Below are 13338 nucleotides of genomic sequence, written 5' to 3' on the forward strand. Positions count from 1 at the left end.
CACTAAACTTCCTTAACTTTGTTAATATTTTTTGTATTGAATTGATGTATGAATTGATAAATATAACTGCATATAAAACGGAAATATTCTATTGAAATATATTTTAATCCGTAATATTCTCTTTGAATACAAACATCTGCGTTAAAAATGTAAATTATTTCGATTATGACCCCAGCTGTCTTACTTAGTAAATGAGCCATTGTCAATAACATTGTGCGGACCAGCCTGCTAATTAAATCTATTACAAATAAAAAGGGGCAGCCTGGATGTTAATAATTTTGATCAACAAGACTAGAGTAATGGTAATTGTTCGGTATGTAACAATTCGGAAGCAGCTGCAGAGTCTGCACACATAACTAATGTAATACCTGCTTGATAAGATGCAGGAATACGAATATGAGTTACACTAGTAGTTCGATTCTTAAGTTGGCGCCTCTGGGTATCGCGTATCATATTTACAACTTGACCTAGTAATAAATGACAAAAGAATAGTGTTCATTGTTTACAATATTGGTTCACAATTAATATAAATATGAAACATACCAAAAACGTTGAGCTTTCGCCACTTTTGATCCATAACAGCAAGTGGTGTTAAATCCGTATTGGGATTCCAATGAGCCAAAACATCATCTCTTCGTACTAGTAAAATGCTAGGACTTACAAGTTGATGCCAGACATACTAAAATTGATAAAAATTTACATATTATTTAAATAATTAACTTATTTCGTTTATAATCTTACCTGTTCAGGTAAGCATTCTAATGGATTAGTTAAATAAATTCCTGCTTGTCCTACACCAAATATCATTTGATGATGCCATGCATCTGGAATATCATATCCTCCTCCACAATGTTGCAAATTCAGCGTTGCTATCGGTACAGCACCTAAAATAAACTAAGATGTTTATACTTTTTCCAAAGCATATTTTATCGATTACGTACCTTTTGATATCCAATAGTGTAACCAATGGGACAATGAAACTTTTCTTTCCGGATAAAATGCAAAAAACTTTGTTATAACTGACCCATTTGTACATAAAGCTATACCACGAGCCAAATCTCCGTGTGTCGATCCAGCTATTGATCGACTGTATAAATATCGCGGTAGTGGCGTACCCAGTTCTCTTTGCCTGGTATTGACACCTTTTATTAATGTTTCTAATGAAAATGGTACATTTAAAGCCAACTACAAAAATCATTATTTAATTAATTAATTGAATCACTGTAAAAATATTGAAATAGCACAAATATTTGATAATAAACATACTAAAGCATTTATCGCAGCAGTAGCACCACATGCAGAAGTTGCTATTTGAGTTACTTGTTTCACTGTAGCTTCTTGTTCGCTCCATAGCATAACCTTTTCAACTATTATAAGGCCATCTAATCGTTCATTAGATAATTCGTTTTCCTAAATGTATATGAATAAACACTTGCATAAATTATTACAGTTGCACGTAATAGATAAAAATATATCAAATTATAATAAGCTGTATTAACTAGATTTGAGTCACCACTCTGATTAAATGCAGCTTGCTTATTGAGCATCAATTTCTTTGCCATCATACGATGATAAAGAGTTGAACTGAGATTCACTCTCCGAGAGCTTAAATTCGAATTTTCTGGAACGGAAGCTGATGAAGATTCAACCCACAATTCAGCATCTGAATCTCTATTGTCACCTGGTGAAATAAGGTCTCCGCTTGTACTATGATATCCATATGATTCTTGAAGAGGACACTTTCTCTTACAATGTATTTTAGTAGTTTCCCATTTTCCTATAGATTAACAATTTAATACACTAATTTAAACAAACTGTATCTTCTCAAAGTATATTGATATAACAAAAGTAAAGTACCTGCTCCACTACTACTAGTACTTGGCATCCATGGTGAAGGATAATTTGGCTGTATGCTTGGTTCAGGAACAGGTGGATTACTGCTGGAACATTGCTGAAGCTCTGCATTATTCACATTTTGTACACTTTGCTTTGGGTTTTGAGATGTTGCTGTAATTCCTTGTTTAGCCACAACTTTACCACTACTTAAATCATTTAATACTGGATCTGGATCTACATTATCTAATGCTATATTCTGTATATCTTCATTTATAGAGGCCATATCACTGTCTCCTGTATCCTATATTAAGAATGTTAAAGTAACTAGTGAGAGAGAATTATGATTTTCTCATCACAATTCAATACCTGTTCACAAGAAGGCCCAGGATCAAAATCCATTTCCAAAAAGTCCATCTCTGGACTTGATCTACCACTATGACATTGTTCATCTTCCTCACGTTCTTCCACTTGTCCTTGATTTATCTCTTCCTTTTGAATTAAATAAACTACATCATCATTTCCTTTGTATATGTAAATACAATAATCTTCTCCATCCGACATATCACCTTCATTTCCAGAACTTGAATCCTTCCTCTCATTCTGTTCTCTTTGTGTATTCTAGTTAACAAACATGTGAATTTATAACATATCATATTATAGCACAATAATAAAACTCACTTTTTGTAATCCACTTGGTCCTGGCACTTCCCTATTCCCATTAATGTTAGGTCTTAAAAAACAACATGTTCCTTGACTTGTTGAACCTATACTACCCCCTATATTATTTAATAGGCTGTTAGATCCATAGGACCTTGATGCCCAGACACTGCCCATTTCAGGACTAGAATCTGAACTACATGACACTTTTGATGGACACTTTTCAATTCCAGAGATATAATCTACATTATTTTTCATATCAATATCCTCGTTTGGTTTAGCTGTTGATATATTTGGCTGTATTGCAGATGAAACTGGTGCTGAATTATTTAAATATAAAGTAGCACTGGATGTAGCGCCAGTATTAAAAGATCCTGATATACAATGATTCACATGTGTGTTATTTTGACTGGAAGATAAATTTATATGCATTGGAGGCTTAGGCAAGTTCAAAGCGCTCGTACTCATTACAGTCTTATGCTTCAATTGACTTGTAACAGCAGTATTCATAGTTTGAGATTTAATATTGTTGGTATTTAAAAACATGGAAGATACACTTGCATTCAATATATCTTGACTTGTATCTTGGTCCATACTATTGGTAAAACTACATGTATTACTTTGCATAGATCTTGTACCATTAGTAAATGCAATCGAAGCTTTTGAAGACAAATGATTCTTGGCACTATTGTCTCCTAATTTATTACTTAATTTTGCTTGATCTCCATTTAATTTACTTTCAAGTTGTATAACTTTAGATGATTTAGTCGGCTGTTCAATTGATTGATTACCATTTTTTTTTAAACTTTCTTCTAATCTTGTTTCATTTTTCTTCTGACTGTTACTTGCACCTTCTTCAGAACTCATATTATTTTTAAGATGATAGCAGCAAATTATCTATTAAAAAGTGGACTAAAATTACTTTGCTTACTTACTTTAAATTATGAATATATCATATAGAAATATTACTAATTATAAATTATTTTTTTAGTTAATGTATAGTTGTAAAATTTTATTAAATAGAACTGTTATAACTGTCTTATAATACTGTACATCACAAAAATGTGTTAGTGAATACTATTTACCTCCGAATTATTTTATATTAATATTACGATTATATAGAGTTTACAATTACTTTCTTTCCAAGCAAGTCTAGATTACAAAATGTTAATCGTGTCAGTCTTTGATGCACAAAATTGTCAACAAATAAAAGATTTGTTTGCTTCTACAGGTATGCTGTTCTGTCAAGTGAAAAGAATGAAAAGCCTCACTAATATTTTCTCTCGTATTAGTTCCGGAAGTCAGCTGATTAGTAGAAACAAATGCAGCTACACACAAGTTTATTATTTTTGCACGTTTCTTTACGAAAAAGCTATCTATTCGTTTATAGCATTAGATAGTAATTCACATTGGTTTTATTGATACGAACACAAATGACTTTAAGAGAAAATTCTCTTGTCTTGTCTTCACATTAATAAAATAATCAAGTTTTCAATATTTACAGAATATTATCATACGCGTTACAAGTTACGATATGTTAGATGATTTGCCTGAAAAGAAATATTATATAGAGTCTCTTTTAAATCAGAATTCGTTAGAAATACGCAATACAAATAATCTACTCTTGGAGGTCAAGGAAAATATCAGCCAATCGTAAAGGTTCATATGTCTATTTGTACATTTAATAGTAAATAAAATTGTTCTAATAATAGAAAATAATTAATGTAATTTATATATAAGTACTTAAATGTTATAACAAAACAATGTCCAAATTGATAATAGGTCCTATGCAAAAATCTGTTACAAACTGATACGCTTTTCACATTTAAGATATATTTACGAAATATTATCTAGGAATTTAGATAATGTCAAAAGAACGAATGTGTGCAAAAAGTCCAAGATCATTAGTTTTTAGATCACAATGCTTTGTTTTGATTAAGAGCAAATTCAATCATTTTTTATAACTAATTCTAAGATTGGTTTTTAATTATCAGGAAGAGTAAAATTTTATTCAGATTTCGAACGGGCTACTAGAATGAACAGAATTATGATTTTCTATACATAAATAAGTAAAAAATTATCGAATTTGTGTATACGTGGAGCATTGGTTTGATTAATTAAATAGTATTCATAATGAATGTTGTTCGTATTAATTCGAGAAATGTGATTTTTATTCTTCTGGCAATTTTCTCGACTACTGCCAAGCAGGCTCATATGGGTTATGATCATGGTAATTATAGTTCGCTTAAGTGTTTGTACAAATTATTTCTGAAGATACTTACAACTAACAATTTTGATCACAGAGAGTGCAATCAAATATGCACAAAAAGAAGCTAATGTAAACTCAACACCAGCTTACACTAGTACAAAGGTAATATAAAATTTACTACTGCTATTTTAATAACAAGAAATTGTCTAAATAATTATAATGTTGATAGGAAGAAATTTTAAGATTATGTCCAAATGGCATTGCTTGTTCAGAATTAAGTGGAGATTGTTTAAAATGTGATTTAAATCCCAATTGCGTATATGGTGCTGTATATGTAGCTAATTGTTCTGTTTTAGAGAATATTGATTGTGTTGTAAGTAACAAGATAATATTGTTTATCTTACATTAGTATCTGATATGTATTTATACTGATTAACATATGAAACTTCCAGGGTGAACAGTTCTTTCAAAAGAAGTATATATGTCGTTACTGCTATCAAACAGACCATTGGGAGCACGAATGTCAACATAAGAATTCATGCAGCTCTATAGCTTCTCCACGACAGTATTATAGGACAAATTGTACAGTAAAAGATGATATATTATGTCTTGGAAGGCGTAGGTTTATGAAAAATTTATTATGCAATTGGACTGTGGGATATCGTTGGTCTGTTGCTTTATTCTTGAGCATTACTTTAGGAGGTTTTGGTGCCGATCGGTATGTTATATTTAGTACATTAAATGTTGACTAAAATGCTTCTTATTTTGAACACGTGTTGCAGATTTTATTTAGGTCATTGGCAAGAAGGTATTGGTAAATTGTTTAGTTTTGGAGGACTTGGAGTATGGACATTAATTGATGTGATGCTTATATCTATGAGATATTTAGGTCCAGCAGATGGATCATTATATGTTTAAATAGATGTAATAATAAGTATATTGTATATAGAAATAGTGAAATTTATAATTTTATAAGTTATAGATTTAAGTAATTGGATTTTATTGGTTACTCAATCAGTATCTAGAAGAAGTGGAATTTTTACCTATCACTTTCAAAAGAACTGAATTATTATGTGATATATACATGAAACATTAAATAGAAGCCTTTCATAAGCATAGAAAAAATTATGGTATTGTCTAATTTGTATAATCTTCTGGATAATTGATATAATTTCAAAATTATTAATGTACACTTTAACTTGTGCAATAAAACGGTATTTTATTGTATTGTTTTCAGTGTTTTATAATTGATATTACTTATTACATGTATAACTTCTAATTTCATTCATTCCGCAACTATAGAGGTGGGGGGAATCTTCAACAACCTCTAGCGGAGTCGTTCAAAAAATCCGTGCGAATTTAGTCAGTTCGAGGAACTAATATCGCTTTGGGTGTCTGTGAATCGCGAATGAGGAGAAGGCGAATATTTAACAATGTATGTACATAACAAAATAAATAAAAAGCTTTACTTTTTAAATATGTTATAAAGTTTTTATCTTATAAATTTAGTATAACATCGAATACTTTGGATTGTAACATAACCTCAATGTAAAATGTCTAAACACAGGAAGGACAAAAGTTTATCGAAACTTGATAGCATGGCAGATGTCCGCGATATATTAGACATCGAGGTACCTACCACAAGTGAGCTCACGAAGGAATCAATTATAGGTAGTGACAAGAAAAATCGTAAAAAATATGAATACAAAGTGCCGAAGAGACCGGAGGGCATGCATCGTGAAGTCTTTGCATTGCTCTGTAAAGATAATACCGACGTACCTCCGCTATTTCCAACGGATACCGCAAAGGGATATAAACAAGTTAGAGCTAAACTTGGTATGAAAAAAGTGAGACCATGGAAGTGGACACCATTTACTAATCCCGCTAGGACAGATGGTGCTGTTTTTCACCATTGGAGACGAGTTGCAGATGCTGGAAAGGAATATCCTTTTGCTAAATTTAATAAAAAGGTTCCTATTCCAACATATACTAATGCAGAATATGTTCAACATTTGGTTACAAATGGTTGGACAAGGGCAGAAACCGATCACTTGTTTGATTTGTGTAGGAGGTTCGATCTAAGGTTTATCATAATCAAAGACAGGTGGGATTCTACAAAGTTCCCTACAAGATCCGTAGAGGACTTAAAAGAAAGGCAAGTAAACATTGTATACTTTATAATTTCTATCTATAGATTTGTATAATCGTTTAGGTATTATCAAGTGTGTGCAGCTTTAACAAGGGCAAAGTCTCACAATGACAAGGTTTATGTGTTTGATGCTGAACACGAAAAACGCAGGAAAGAACAGTTAAAAAAATTGTTTGAAAGGACACCGGAACAAGTAGAAGAGGAACAAATGCTATTATCTGAGTTGAGAAAAATCGAACAAAGGAAGAAGGAGAGGGATAGAAAGACTCAAGATTTGCAAAAATTAATAACAGCTGCTGATCACCAAGCTGATCCAAGGAAGAATGAAAGAAAACCTGCAAAGAAGAGCGGAGCTTCTGCTCGAAGTAGACCAAACAAAGCTGATACCTCTCATGTAAATATTTTGTCAATGATCTTAACTGTGTTTATACACAAGGATGTATTATAAATAATTTAAAATTTTTAGACAGTAGAATCCGCTGGAATTAAGTTTCCAGATTTCAAAAATAGCGGTGTTTCCCTCCGTTCTCAGCGAATAAAATTGCCGAGTAGCTTAGGTCAAAAGAAAATGAAGGGTATCGAACAAATGCTTAATGAACTTCGTATAGGTATCTTTAAATCCAATTTATTTATTGTTTCATTTTTTCTTCCTTTTTATATTTTACTTTAATAATACGGTTATATTTCAGAGTTAAATCCACCACCCACGGAGCAAATATGTCAACAATTTAACGAATTAAGGAGCGATATCGTTTTACACTATGAACTTCGAAGCGCGTTATCGACGTGCGATTACGAGTTGCAATCATTGAGGCACCAATACGAAGCTTTAGCACCAGGGAAGGTACATTATTTAAATAAGGAATCTCAATTGTACCAAGAAATAACATTACGTTAAATTTTCAGACATTAACGATACCACCTGCCTTGTTACCGAAAAGCGAGCCGGAAGTTAAAGCAGACATAATAGATGTGGTGGGTTCACCCAGTATGCCATCTGTTACTCACTAATTTCTATAATAGCTTAGAAAGATAAAAACTGTAAATAATTTCTTGTACGATGAAATGCGATATTCAAATTATCGAGTACGCTTAATCGATGTTTCTCTCTTTGTATTATTTCTTTTTACTCTTTATTAGAAACGATTAAAAGTAATTTAAGAGAAATGGCAAAATTGAATTATCTTCCTCTTCCATAATGTCATCACCATAAAATGTATCAAACGAAGAATGAAATAACTGGAACAAGGCGTTAATTACTTATATATCTGTGTATTTTATATTGTCGACAAAAAGTAACAATGTACGGTCAAACCGTATAATTTATCTACAACAATCTACAATAGATTACAATATGTTATCTTGTTTTTGTTGAGGGTTAGAGGGAGGCAGGAATATTAGAATAACGGGAACTGGGTTTTTTTTTGGAAGGAACGGGAAATCGGGTTAAAAGTGTGGAGGAAAGATGGTCGATGCAGGCCTTTCTTCGTTCGTGCTCCGTTAATCGCGATACAGTTGACTGTTTTAATTCTATATTAAATTACTCGATAGCTCTAGCCGTACTTGGTACGGAATAATGCATATATATCTGATTCTTAATGATCGATAACCCACCGCCCGACTTTTCCATCTACGCCGTGCCGTGAGGACTCTCTCGGTCAAAGTTAAGTATAAGGAAAAACTGGTCACAACGCTGGCTAACATCGTTGACCCGCATATCCGATTCATTGTTCGCGGATCGTGCATCCTCTCGTCTCTTTTTCAACTTCTTATGCCATATGCTGACGTTTCGATCGCAATTATCCCGATAGCACGATATTTTTTAATTTTTAAGACTAATACTTTAGGACGAAAAAATAAAAATATCCAAGAAAATATCTTAGACTGGAATGTCATACTCGATTAGCTCTATTAAACAAAATAATGGAATACTTTTTCTAGTTTTTCATCGTCCAATTTGTAAATGGAAAAAACCTGGAACGCGAATCGTAGATAGATACAAAGTACAAAGTGTTAAATATTTTTCAATAAGCAAGGGAAGTGATATAATCGTAGCGATGGAACAAGAGAAAGCAACTTTAAGAACTTGAAAAGTGATTTCAAAGGAACTTTCCTAAAGATATGTATGTACATTCTACATGCACCTTTGCGTGATGGCATTCTCTAGAGAAATACATACATACTTTTATAGGCTGACGTCTCAAACGAACAGAATAACGAAACATCGAGTATGCATTTCGGTAATCGTTTCGTCTTTGAACGCAAAATGAAACAACTAACATACTCTAACTTTTTGTAATTTCATTTTAAACGAAAAAATCTTTAATTTCAAGAGGGTGGCAACGAAACGGAATGATGAACGATTGAACGCGTCAACCTATCCCGATGGCATCTTCAATCGCATTTTCATTTTCTCATATTTCGGCCGGTTTGTTAATCGACTTGTAGATTTTTCTGTTGTGACGAGAAAAGCACGATCATTGGCTGTGGCATAGCAAGTGGGTCGGCTGGAAAGAGGGGAAAAAAGTTGAGCCACGAATAAAGGAACACCGCGGCTGGCAAAACACGCGTAATACGTGTCTATATGTATATACACACTGATATACATGTATACATATATACACATATCTGTAGCAATAATAGTAATAATTATAATAATCGTAGTGATAATAATAATAACAATAATAATGAATACGAACAACTTGTAATGTACAGAGTATATGCGTACATTCCTCAACGAAAGTTCCCTTCGCCTTTTCTCTCGTGTCACGTATTCCTTTCTTCCTTTCCTCTTTTCTCTATTTTTTCTCTGCTTCTTTCTTTTCTTTTCTTTCTTTCTTTCTTTCTTTCTTTCTTTCTTTCTTTTTTTCCGACACAACACGGAATCGTCTACAGGATTATTGATTCGACAACGTTCGAGCGATCCTGCAACTGACCGGAGAAGAGATTTGTCTCGTTATTATCTTTTTTTTTCTTTTTTGAGTTACTTTTGCTGCTTCGTTTTTTTTTTCTTTTTTTTTGCTTCTTATAACATGTAACATGAGAAATCGTATCTTATTCGTTAAAGACATTCCCTACACAACACGGCTACGGTAATGCGTCATGGATATGTGCGCAAGTGCGTGTGAAGTAGAATGGAGGGAGACACAGAAAGACAGGAAGAGAAAGGATGAAGGGAAGGGGGAGAAGGGATAGATGGATGGATAGATGGATGGATGGATGGATGGACAGATGAGGGTGAAGGGGCAGAGAGGGGGATAGATGGATGTGAGAGTTGAGGAAGGAGAGAGAGGCTGCAGAGGAGGGTGGTTGGCTGGGCAGGAGGTGGGAATCGGGTGGATTCGGGGTTGTCGAGTGTCCGCACGTACGCGCGCGTACGCACGTGCGCACATAGGCACACGTTCTTTAAAGTTTATATGTATAGACTTCTGTATATAATGTTAATCATTGATTTTTTTGTTTTCTTCTGTTGGTTGTTGGTTGCTTTCAAGTAAGCAGCTTTCTCGAGTATGTATATATATACACATAGGTATATGTACAATACATATATATGTGAATATATATATAGTTGCTATTACGTAATAATAACATGTACGCTCGTCAATTGCATCAAATTTTCTCCTCTCTTTTTCTCTCGTCTCATTCGCATCTCTTTCTCTCCTTCTTTCTTTCTTTCTCTTTCTCTAACACACACTCGTACATCGTTCATACGCGTTTACTCTCAGTTCCATTACACTCTCGCACTCGTTCTCCCTCTCATTCGCTTCGGCTTGCCTATAATTTCCTACCTGTATTGTATATAACTACAACGCTATGGTAGACAACAACAAGTAATATTATCCTAAACTTGTTTTCACTTGTTTTCTCTACATCGTATTCGTATATGCCGTAAAAATGTTGTATATAATGATATTAATATTGTTTACATATTCTGTTTTATTGCACGCGTTATCGGTCGCGATAGCACCGACACGTCGAACGAAAGTCGAGCATCCGATCGATCGTTGATTCGGCCGATCACCAATTTTCGTTAACGATCACCGCACGACGTTTAATTAAAATCCCCCGGCGAACTGTAACAGACTCCAAGATTTCGATATTTCGAATAAAAGAACAAATCGTGCAATTTCGATTGTAATCGACGAGATAACGTGAAATATGTTTTTACGATCGAACAAGACAGAAGAAAGGAAAACGTTGTAATCGGCTACGTTCAATTACCGATCCTAAATGTTCGTTCGCTATCGGTCCTACCGCGACATTTCTCTTTAACATCAGCCTGTTGTATTTTCATTTATTTATTTATCTTCCTGCGAGATATTCACTGTACTGATTTTTTTTCCTTTTTTTCTTTTTTTTTTTTATCTTGCATGTAATATCCTCGTTAACGTTCAACTCGCACGCGATCAGCGATTTCTCTAGATATAAGCCGAAAATCATCCTGCGTGAGGTGTAAATAATATGGTCGTTGGTGCAGCATTTGTCTTGTCTCCGTTGAGAATACTCTCGTACCGGTATCCGTACGAAATTACATCGTGACTGAGACAAACGAAAAGCGTGGTCGTCTATCGAGAAGATCGATTTGCCGTTTACATATTTGACAGGTATCACAAAAATCGTCAAATCGAACGCTTATCGAGACCTCGTTGTTTCCCGATCAAATTGCACGTGCACGCTGCAATCCGTAGTAAAATTCATATTTATATTTATACATATGTGTATATTTGTGTATGTGTGGTGTGTTGTACGTGTACGTCTGTGTATATGTGAAAGTGTATATAATATATATATATATACATACATATATATGCTCGTGTGCGTGTGTATGTGTATATATATACACGTATATATAGATACATCTACATATACATATACATGTATATATACGTACTAGGCTGGTTTCGTCTAATCGCACGTATCCTAAATATCCGCGAAAAACAGAAAATCGACCTTTGTACGTTCCAATTTAACCCTAGTACTGTCGTCATTCTCCAACTCCACGCTTTTCCTTTAGAAAAATTTCTTTTCCTTCTAATTCTCTACGTCGTCGTTTGTACGATAAAAACAATAGATAAACGTTGATATAACAATCGGTGAATAGTAATTTAACAATGTAGCTTTGAAATTATTCTACGGTCGTGTCGCTAGAACGATAGTTTCGTAAAAATATTCTGTTTACCACCCATAGATCGAGTAACGGAGAAATAAGTTTAGATCGTTGATCTAACGGCCCTTCTGTTCCCGAAGCGCAGAGTATCGCGACACGATCTTTTCATCTACTCGCATCGTATCGGGGAAGCGATCAAGATCCACTCACCGATGTAAAAGGTGTGTAATTTGGAAGGGAACGATCGCGGGGATATATGGCGCGCGTGGAGCGAATACTCAAGGGCAGAGAAAGGGTTAAGAGAAGAGCGACAATTATCAAATATATCCGTACGCACGAGCGAAAGAAAGCGTTGCCGTAATAAAATCATCCTATCCTCGGACTCTCTCATCCCGACGTATACAACGTTAGACCTTTACATATTTATATGCGCCTTTATGTATATAAGTATGTAGATAATATATGTATATAATGTATAATAGTATAATTATTTATAATATTTTGTTACTTTATCCATTTTCATCTAAGATTCTGCGGTAACCTAGGTTTCTCTCGTCATCCGTTTACCTCGTAAAATCCGAAGTACTTTTTCTCAATTACGTCGTATCCAGTACGTCTACTACTGCGGCGATGGACGGGGGTAAAACCCTATGTAATGCGACGAATTCAACAACGACAATCATAAAATATATATATATGTATATACGTATATATATATATGTAAATATATGTATATATATATATATATATACGTGTGCTTTGTATATAACATACGTGAAAAGAAAAATCGGAACGAACGATATCACACGTATATGTATATATTTATATATATGTGTGTGTGTCGTGCGTACACGCGCACGCGCGCGCGCACGTTGCAAGCGAGCACCTGTATTGTTGCGTGTAACTAATCGTAAGAGAACGTATAGCGTACGCCGAAGATCGATAATTAACTGGCATCTTTCACGCGTGCAACTTTCGCACGCGCGCACACACGTCTTATAGTATACCTAGTGCGATGTGCGTGTGTGGGTGTGTGCGCGCGCCCGCGCCCGCCACTGCGTGTCCAACAACGATCTGCAATCTGCATGCGATCGAATCGTTCGACAGGCTGGATCACCACCCGAAAACAGTATATGTATATATAATATCTATATGTATATACATATAGATGTGTACCTATATGTGTATACGATATATATACTATATGTACTGTATATATATATATATACTATATATATACATATAATACGTATTTAATAATATAATCTTTAATCATATATAGAAACTTTGTAACACCTTTATCCTTTTCCTTTTTTTCTTTTTTAACTTTTCCCTAAGTATCTTACAATATAAGTATCTAATAATATCGCTAAGTATTTA

General features: G+C 34.0%; 3 protein-coding genes and 1 long non-coding RNA gene across 7 annotated transcripts; 2 read left to right on the forward strand and 2 right to left on the reverse strand.

Annotated features, from left to right (window-relative positions):
• Positions 1-73: 73 nt before the first annotated feature.
• Positions 74-4115, reverse strand: LOC117211527. Of its 3 annotated transcripts, none has more exons than XM_033455501.1 (10): positions 3996-4115; positions 2515-3390; positions 2203-2454; positions 1858-2137; positions 1500-1777; positions 1267-1410; positions 942-1185; positions 742-884; positions 544-679; positions 74-467 (listed from the first exon to the last, which is right to left on the reverse strand). In XM_033455501.1, the coding sequence occupies exons 2-10, from the start codon at positions 3358-3360 to the stop codon at positions 292-294; spliced, it is 2499 nt and encodes an 832-aa protein (XP_033311392.1). In that variant the 5' UTR covers positions 3361-3390; positions 3996-4115; the 3' UTR covers positions 74-291. The 3 variants fall into 3 exon arrangements, with proteins under 3 accessions (XP_033311392.1, XP_033311391.1, XP_033311390.1); XM_033455500.1 differs by having other exon boundaries at positions 3923-4055; XM_033455499.1 differs by lacking the exon at positions 3996-4115 and adding an exon at positions 3579-3756.
• LOC117211532 (TM2 domain-containing protein almondex) lies at positions 4028-6084 on the forward strand. Of its 2 annotated transcripts, none has more exons than XM_033455506.1 (6): positions 4028-4152; positions 4488-4723; positions 4797-4864; positions 4932-5075; positions 5155-5420; positions 5485-5934. In XM_033455506.1, exons 2-6 carry the CDS (start codon positions 4627-4629, stop codon positions 5618-5620), a joined length of 711 nt encoding a protein of 236 aa, XP_033311397.1. In that variant the 5' UTR covers positions 4028-4152; positions 4488-4626; the 3' UTR covers positions 5621-5934. The 2 variants fall into 2 exon arrangements, with proteins under 2 accessions (XP_033311397.1, XP_033311399.1); XM_033455508.1 differs by lacking the exon at positions 4028-4152 and adding an exon at positions 6005-6084 and having other exon boundaries at positions 4201-4723; positions 5485-5626.
• Positions 6022-7890, forward strand: LOC117211530 (DNA methyltransferase 1-associated protein 1). The gene is made up of 6 exons (XM_033455504.1): positions 6022-6137; positions 6270-6857; positions 6915-7245; positions 7318-7459; positions 7541-7695; positions 7758-7890. Coding segments are annotated over exons 1-6 (1323 nt in total). The 5' UTR covers positions 6022-6135; the 3' UTR covers positions 7863-7890.
• A 213-nt stretch (positions 7891-8103) lies between these two features.
• On the reverse strand, positions 8104-12697 carry LOC117211533. The gene is made up of 2 exons (XR_004488267.1): positions 9580-12697; positions 8104-9358 (listed from the first exon to the last, which is right to left on the reverse strand). It is a non-coding gene; the product is annotated as an uncharacterized LOC117211533 (long non-coding RNA).
• Positions 12698-13338: the final 641 nt, after the last annotated feature.

This window comes from Bombus bifarius, unplaced genomic scaffold, assembly GCF_011952205.1.
Source record: "Bombus bifarius isolate JDL3187 unplaced genomic scaffold, Bbif_JDL3187 scf7180000008239, whole genome shotgun sequence".
In the NCBI taxonomy this organism is placed as follows: domain Eukaryota; kingdom Metazoa; phylum Arthropoda; class Insecta; order Hymenoptera; family Apidae; genus Bombus; species Bombus bifarius.

Coding starts and splice junctions, on each gene's coding strand:
- LOC117211527 (XM_033455501.1), bottom strand. CDS start 3,360: ATGAGTTCTGAAGAAGGTGCAAGTAACAGTCAGAAGAAAAATGAAACA. Junction 1,186..1,266: donor CTGCTGCGATAAATGCTTTA/GTATGTTTATTA, acceptor TGATTTTTGTAG/TTGGCTTTAAATGTACCATT. Junction 885..941: donor ACACTATTGGATATCAAAAG/GTACGTAATCGA, acceptor AGTTTATTTTAG/GTGCTGTACCGATAGCAACG.
- LOC117211532 (XM_033455506.1), top strand. CDS start 4,627: ATGAATGTTGTTCGTATTAATTCGAGAAATGTGATTTTTATTCTTCTG. Junction 5,076..5,154: donor TAGAGAATATTGATTGTGTT/GTAAGTAACAAG, acceptor TGAAACTTCCAG/GGTGAACAGTTCTTTCAAAA. Junction 5,421..5,484: donor GGAGGTTTTGGTGCCGATCG/GTATGTTATATT, acceptor CACGTGTTGCAG/ATTTTATTTAGGTCATTGGC.
- LOC117211530 (XM_033455504.1), top strand. Junction 6,858..6,914: donor GTAGAGGACTTAAAAGAAAG/GCAAGTAAACAT, acceptor ATAATCGTTTAG/GTATTATCAAGTGTGTGCAG. Junction 7,696..7,757: donor AAGCTTTAGCACCAGGGAAG/GTACATTATTTA, acceptor TTAAATTTTCAG/ACATTAACGATACCACCTGC.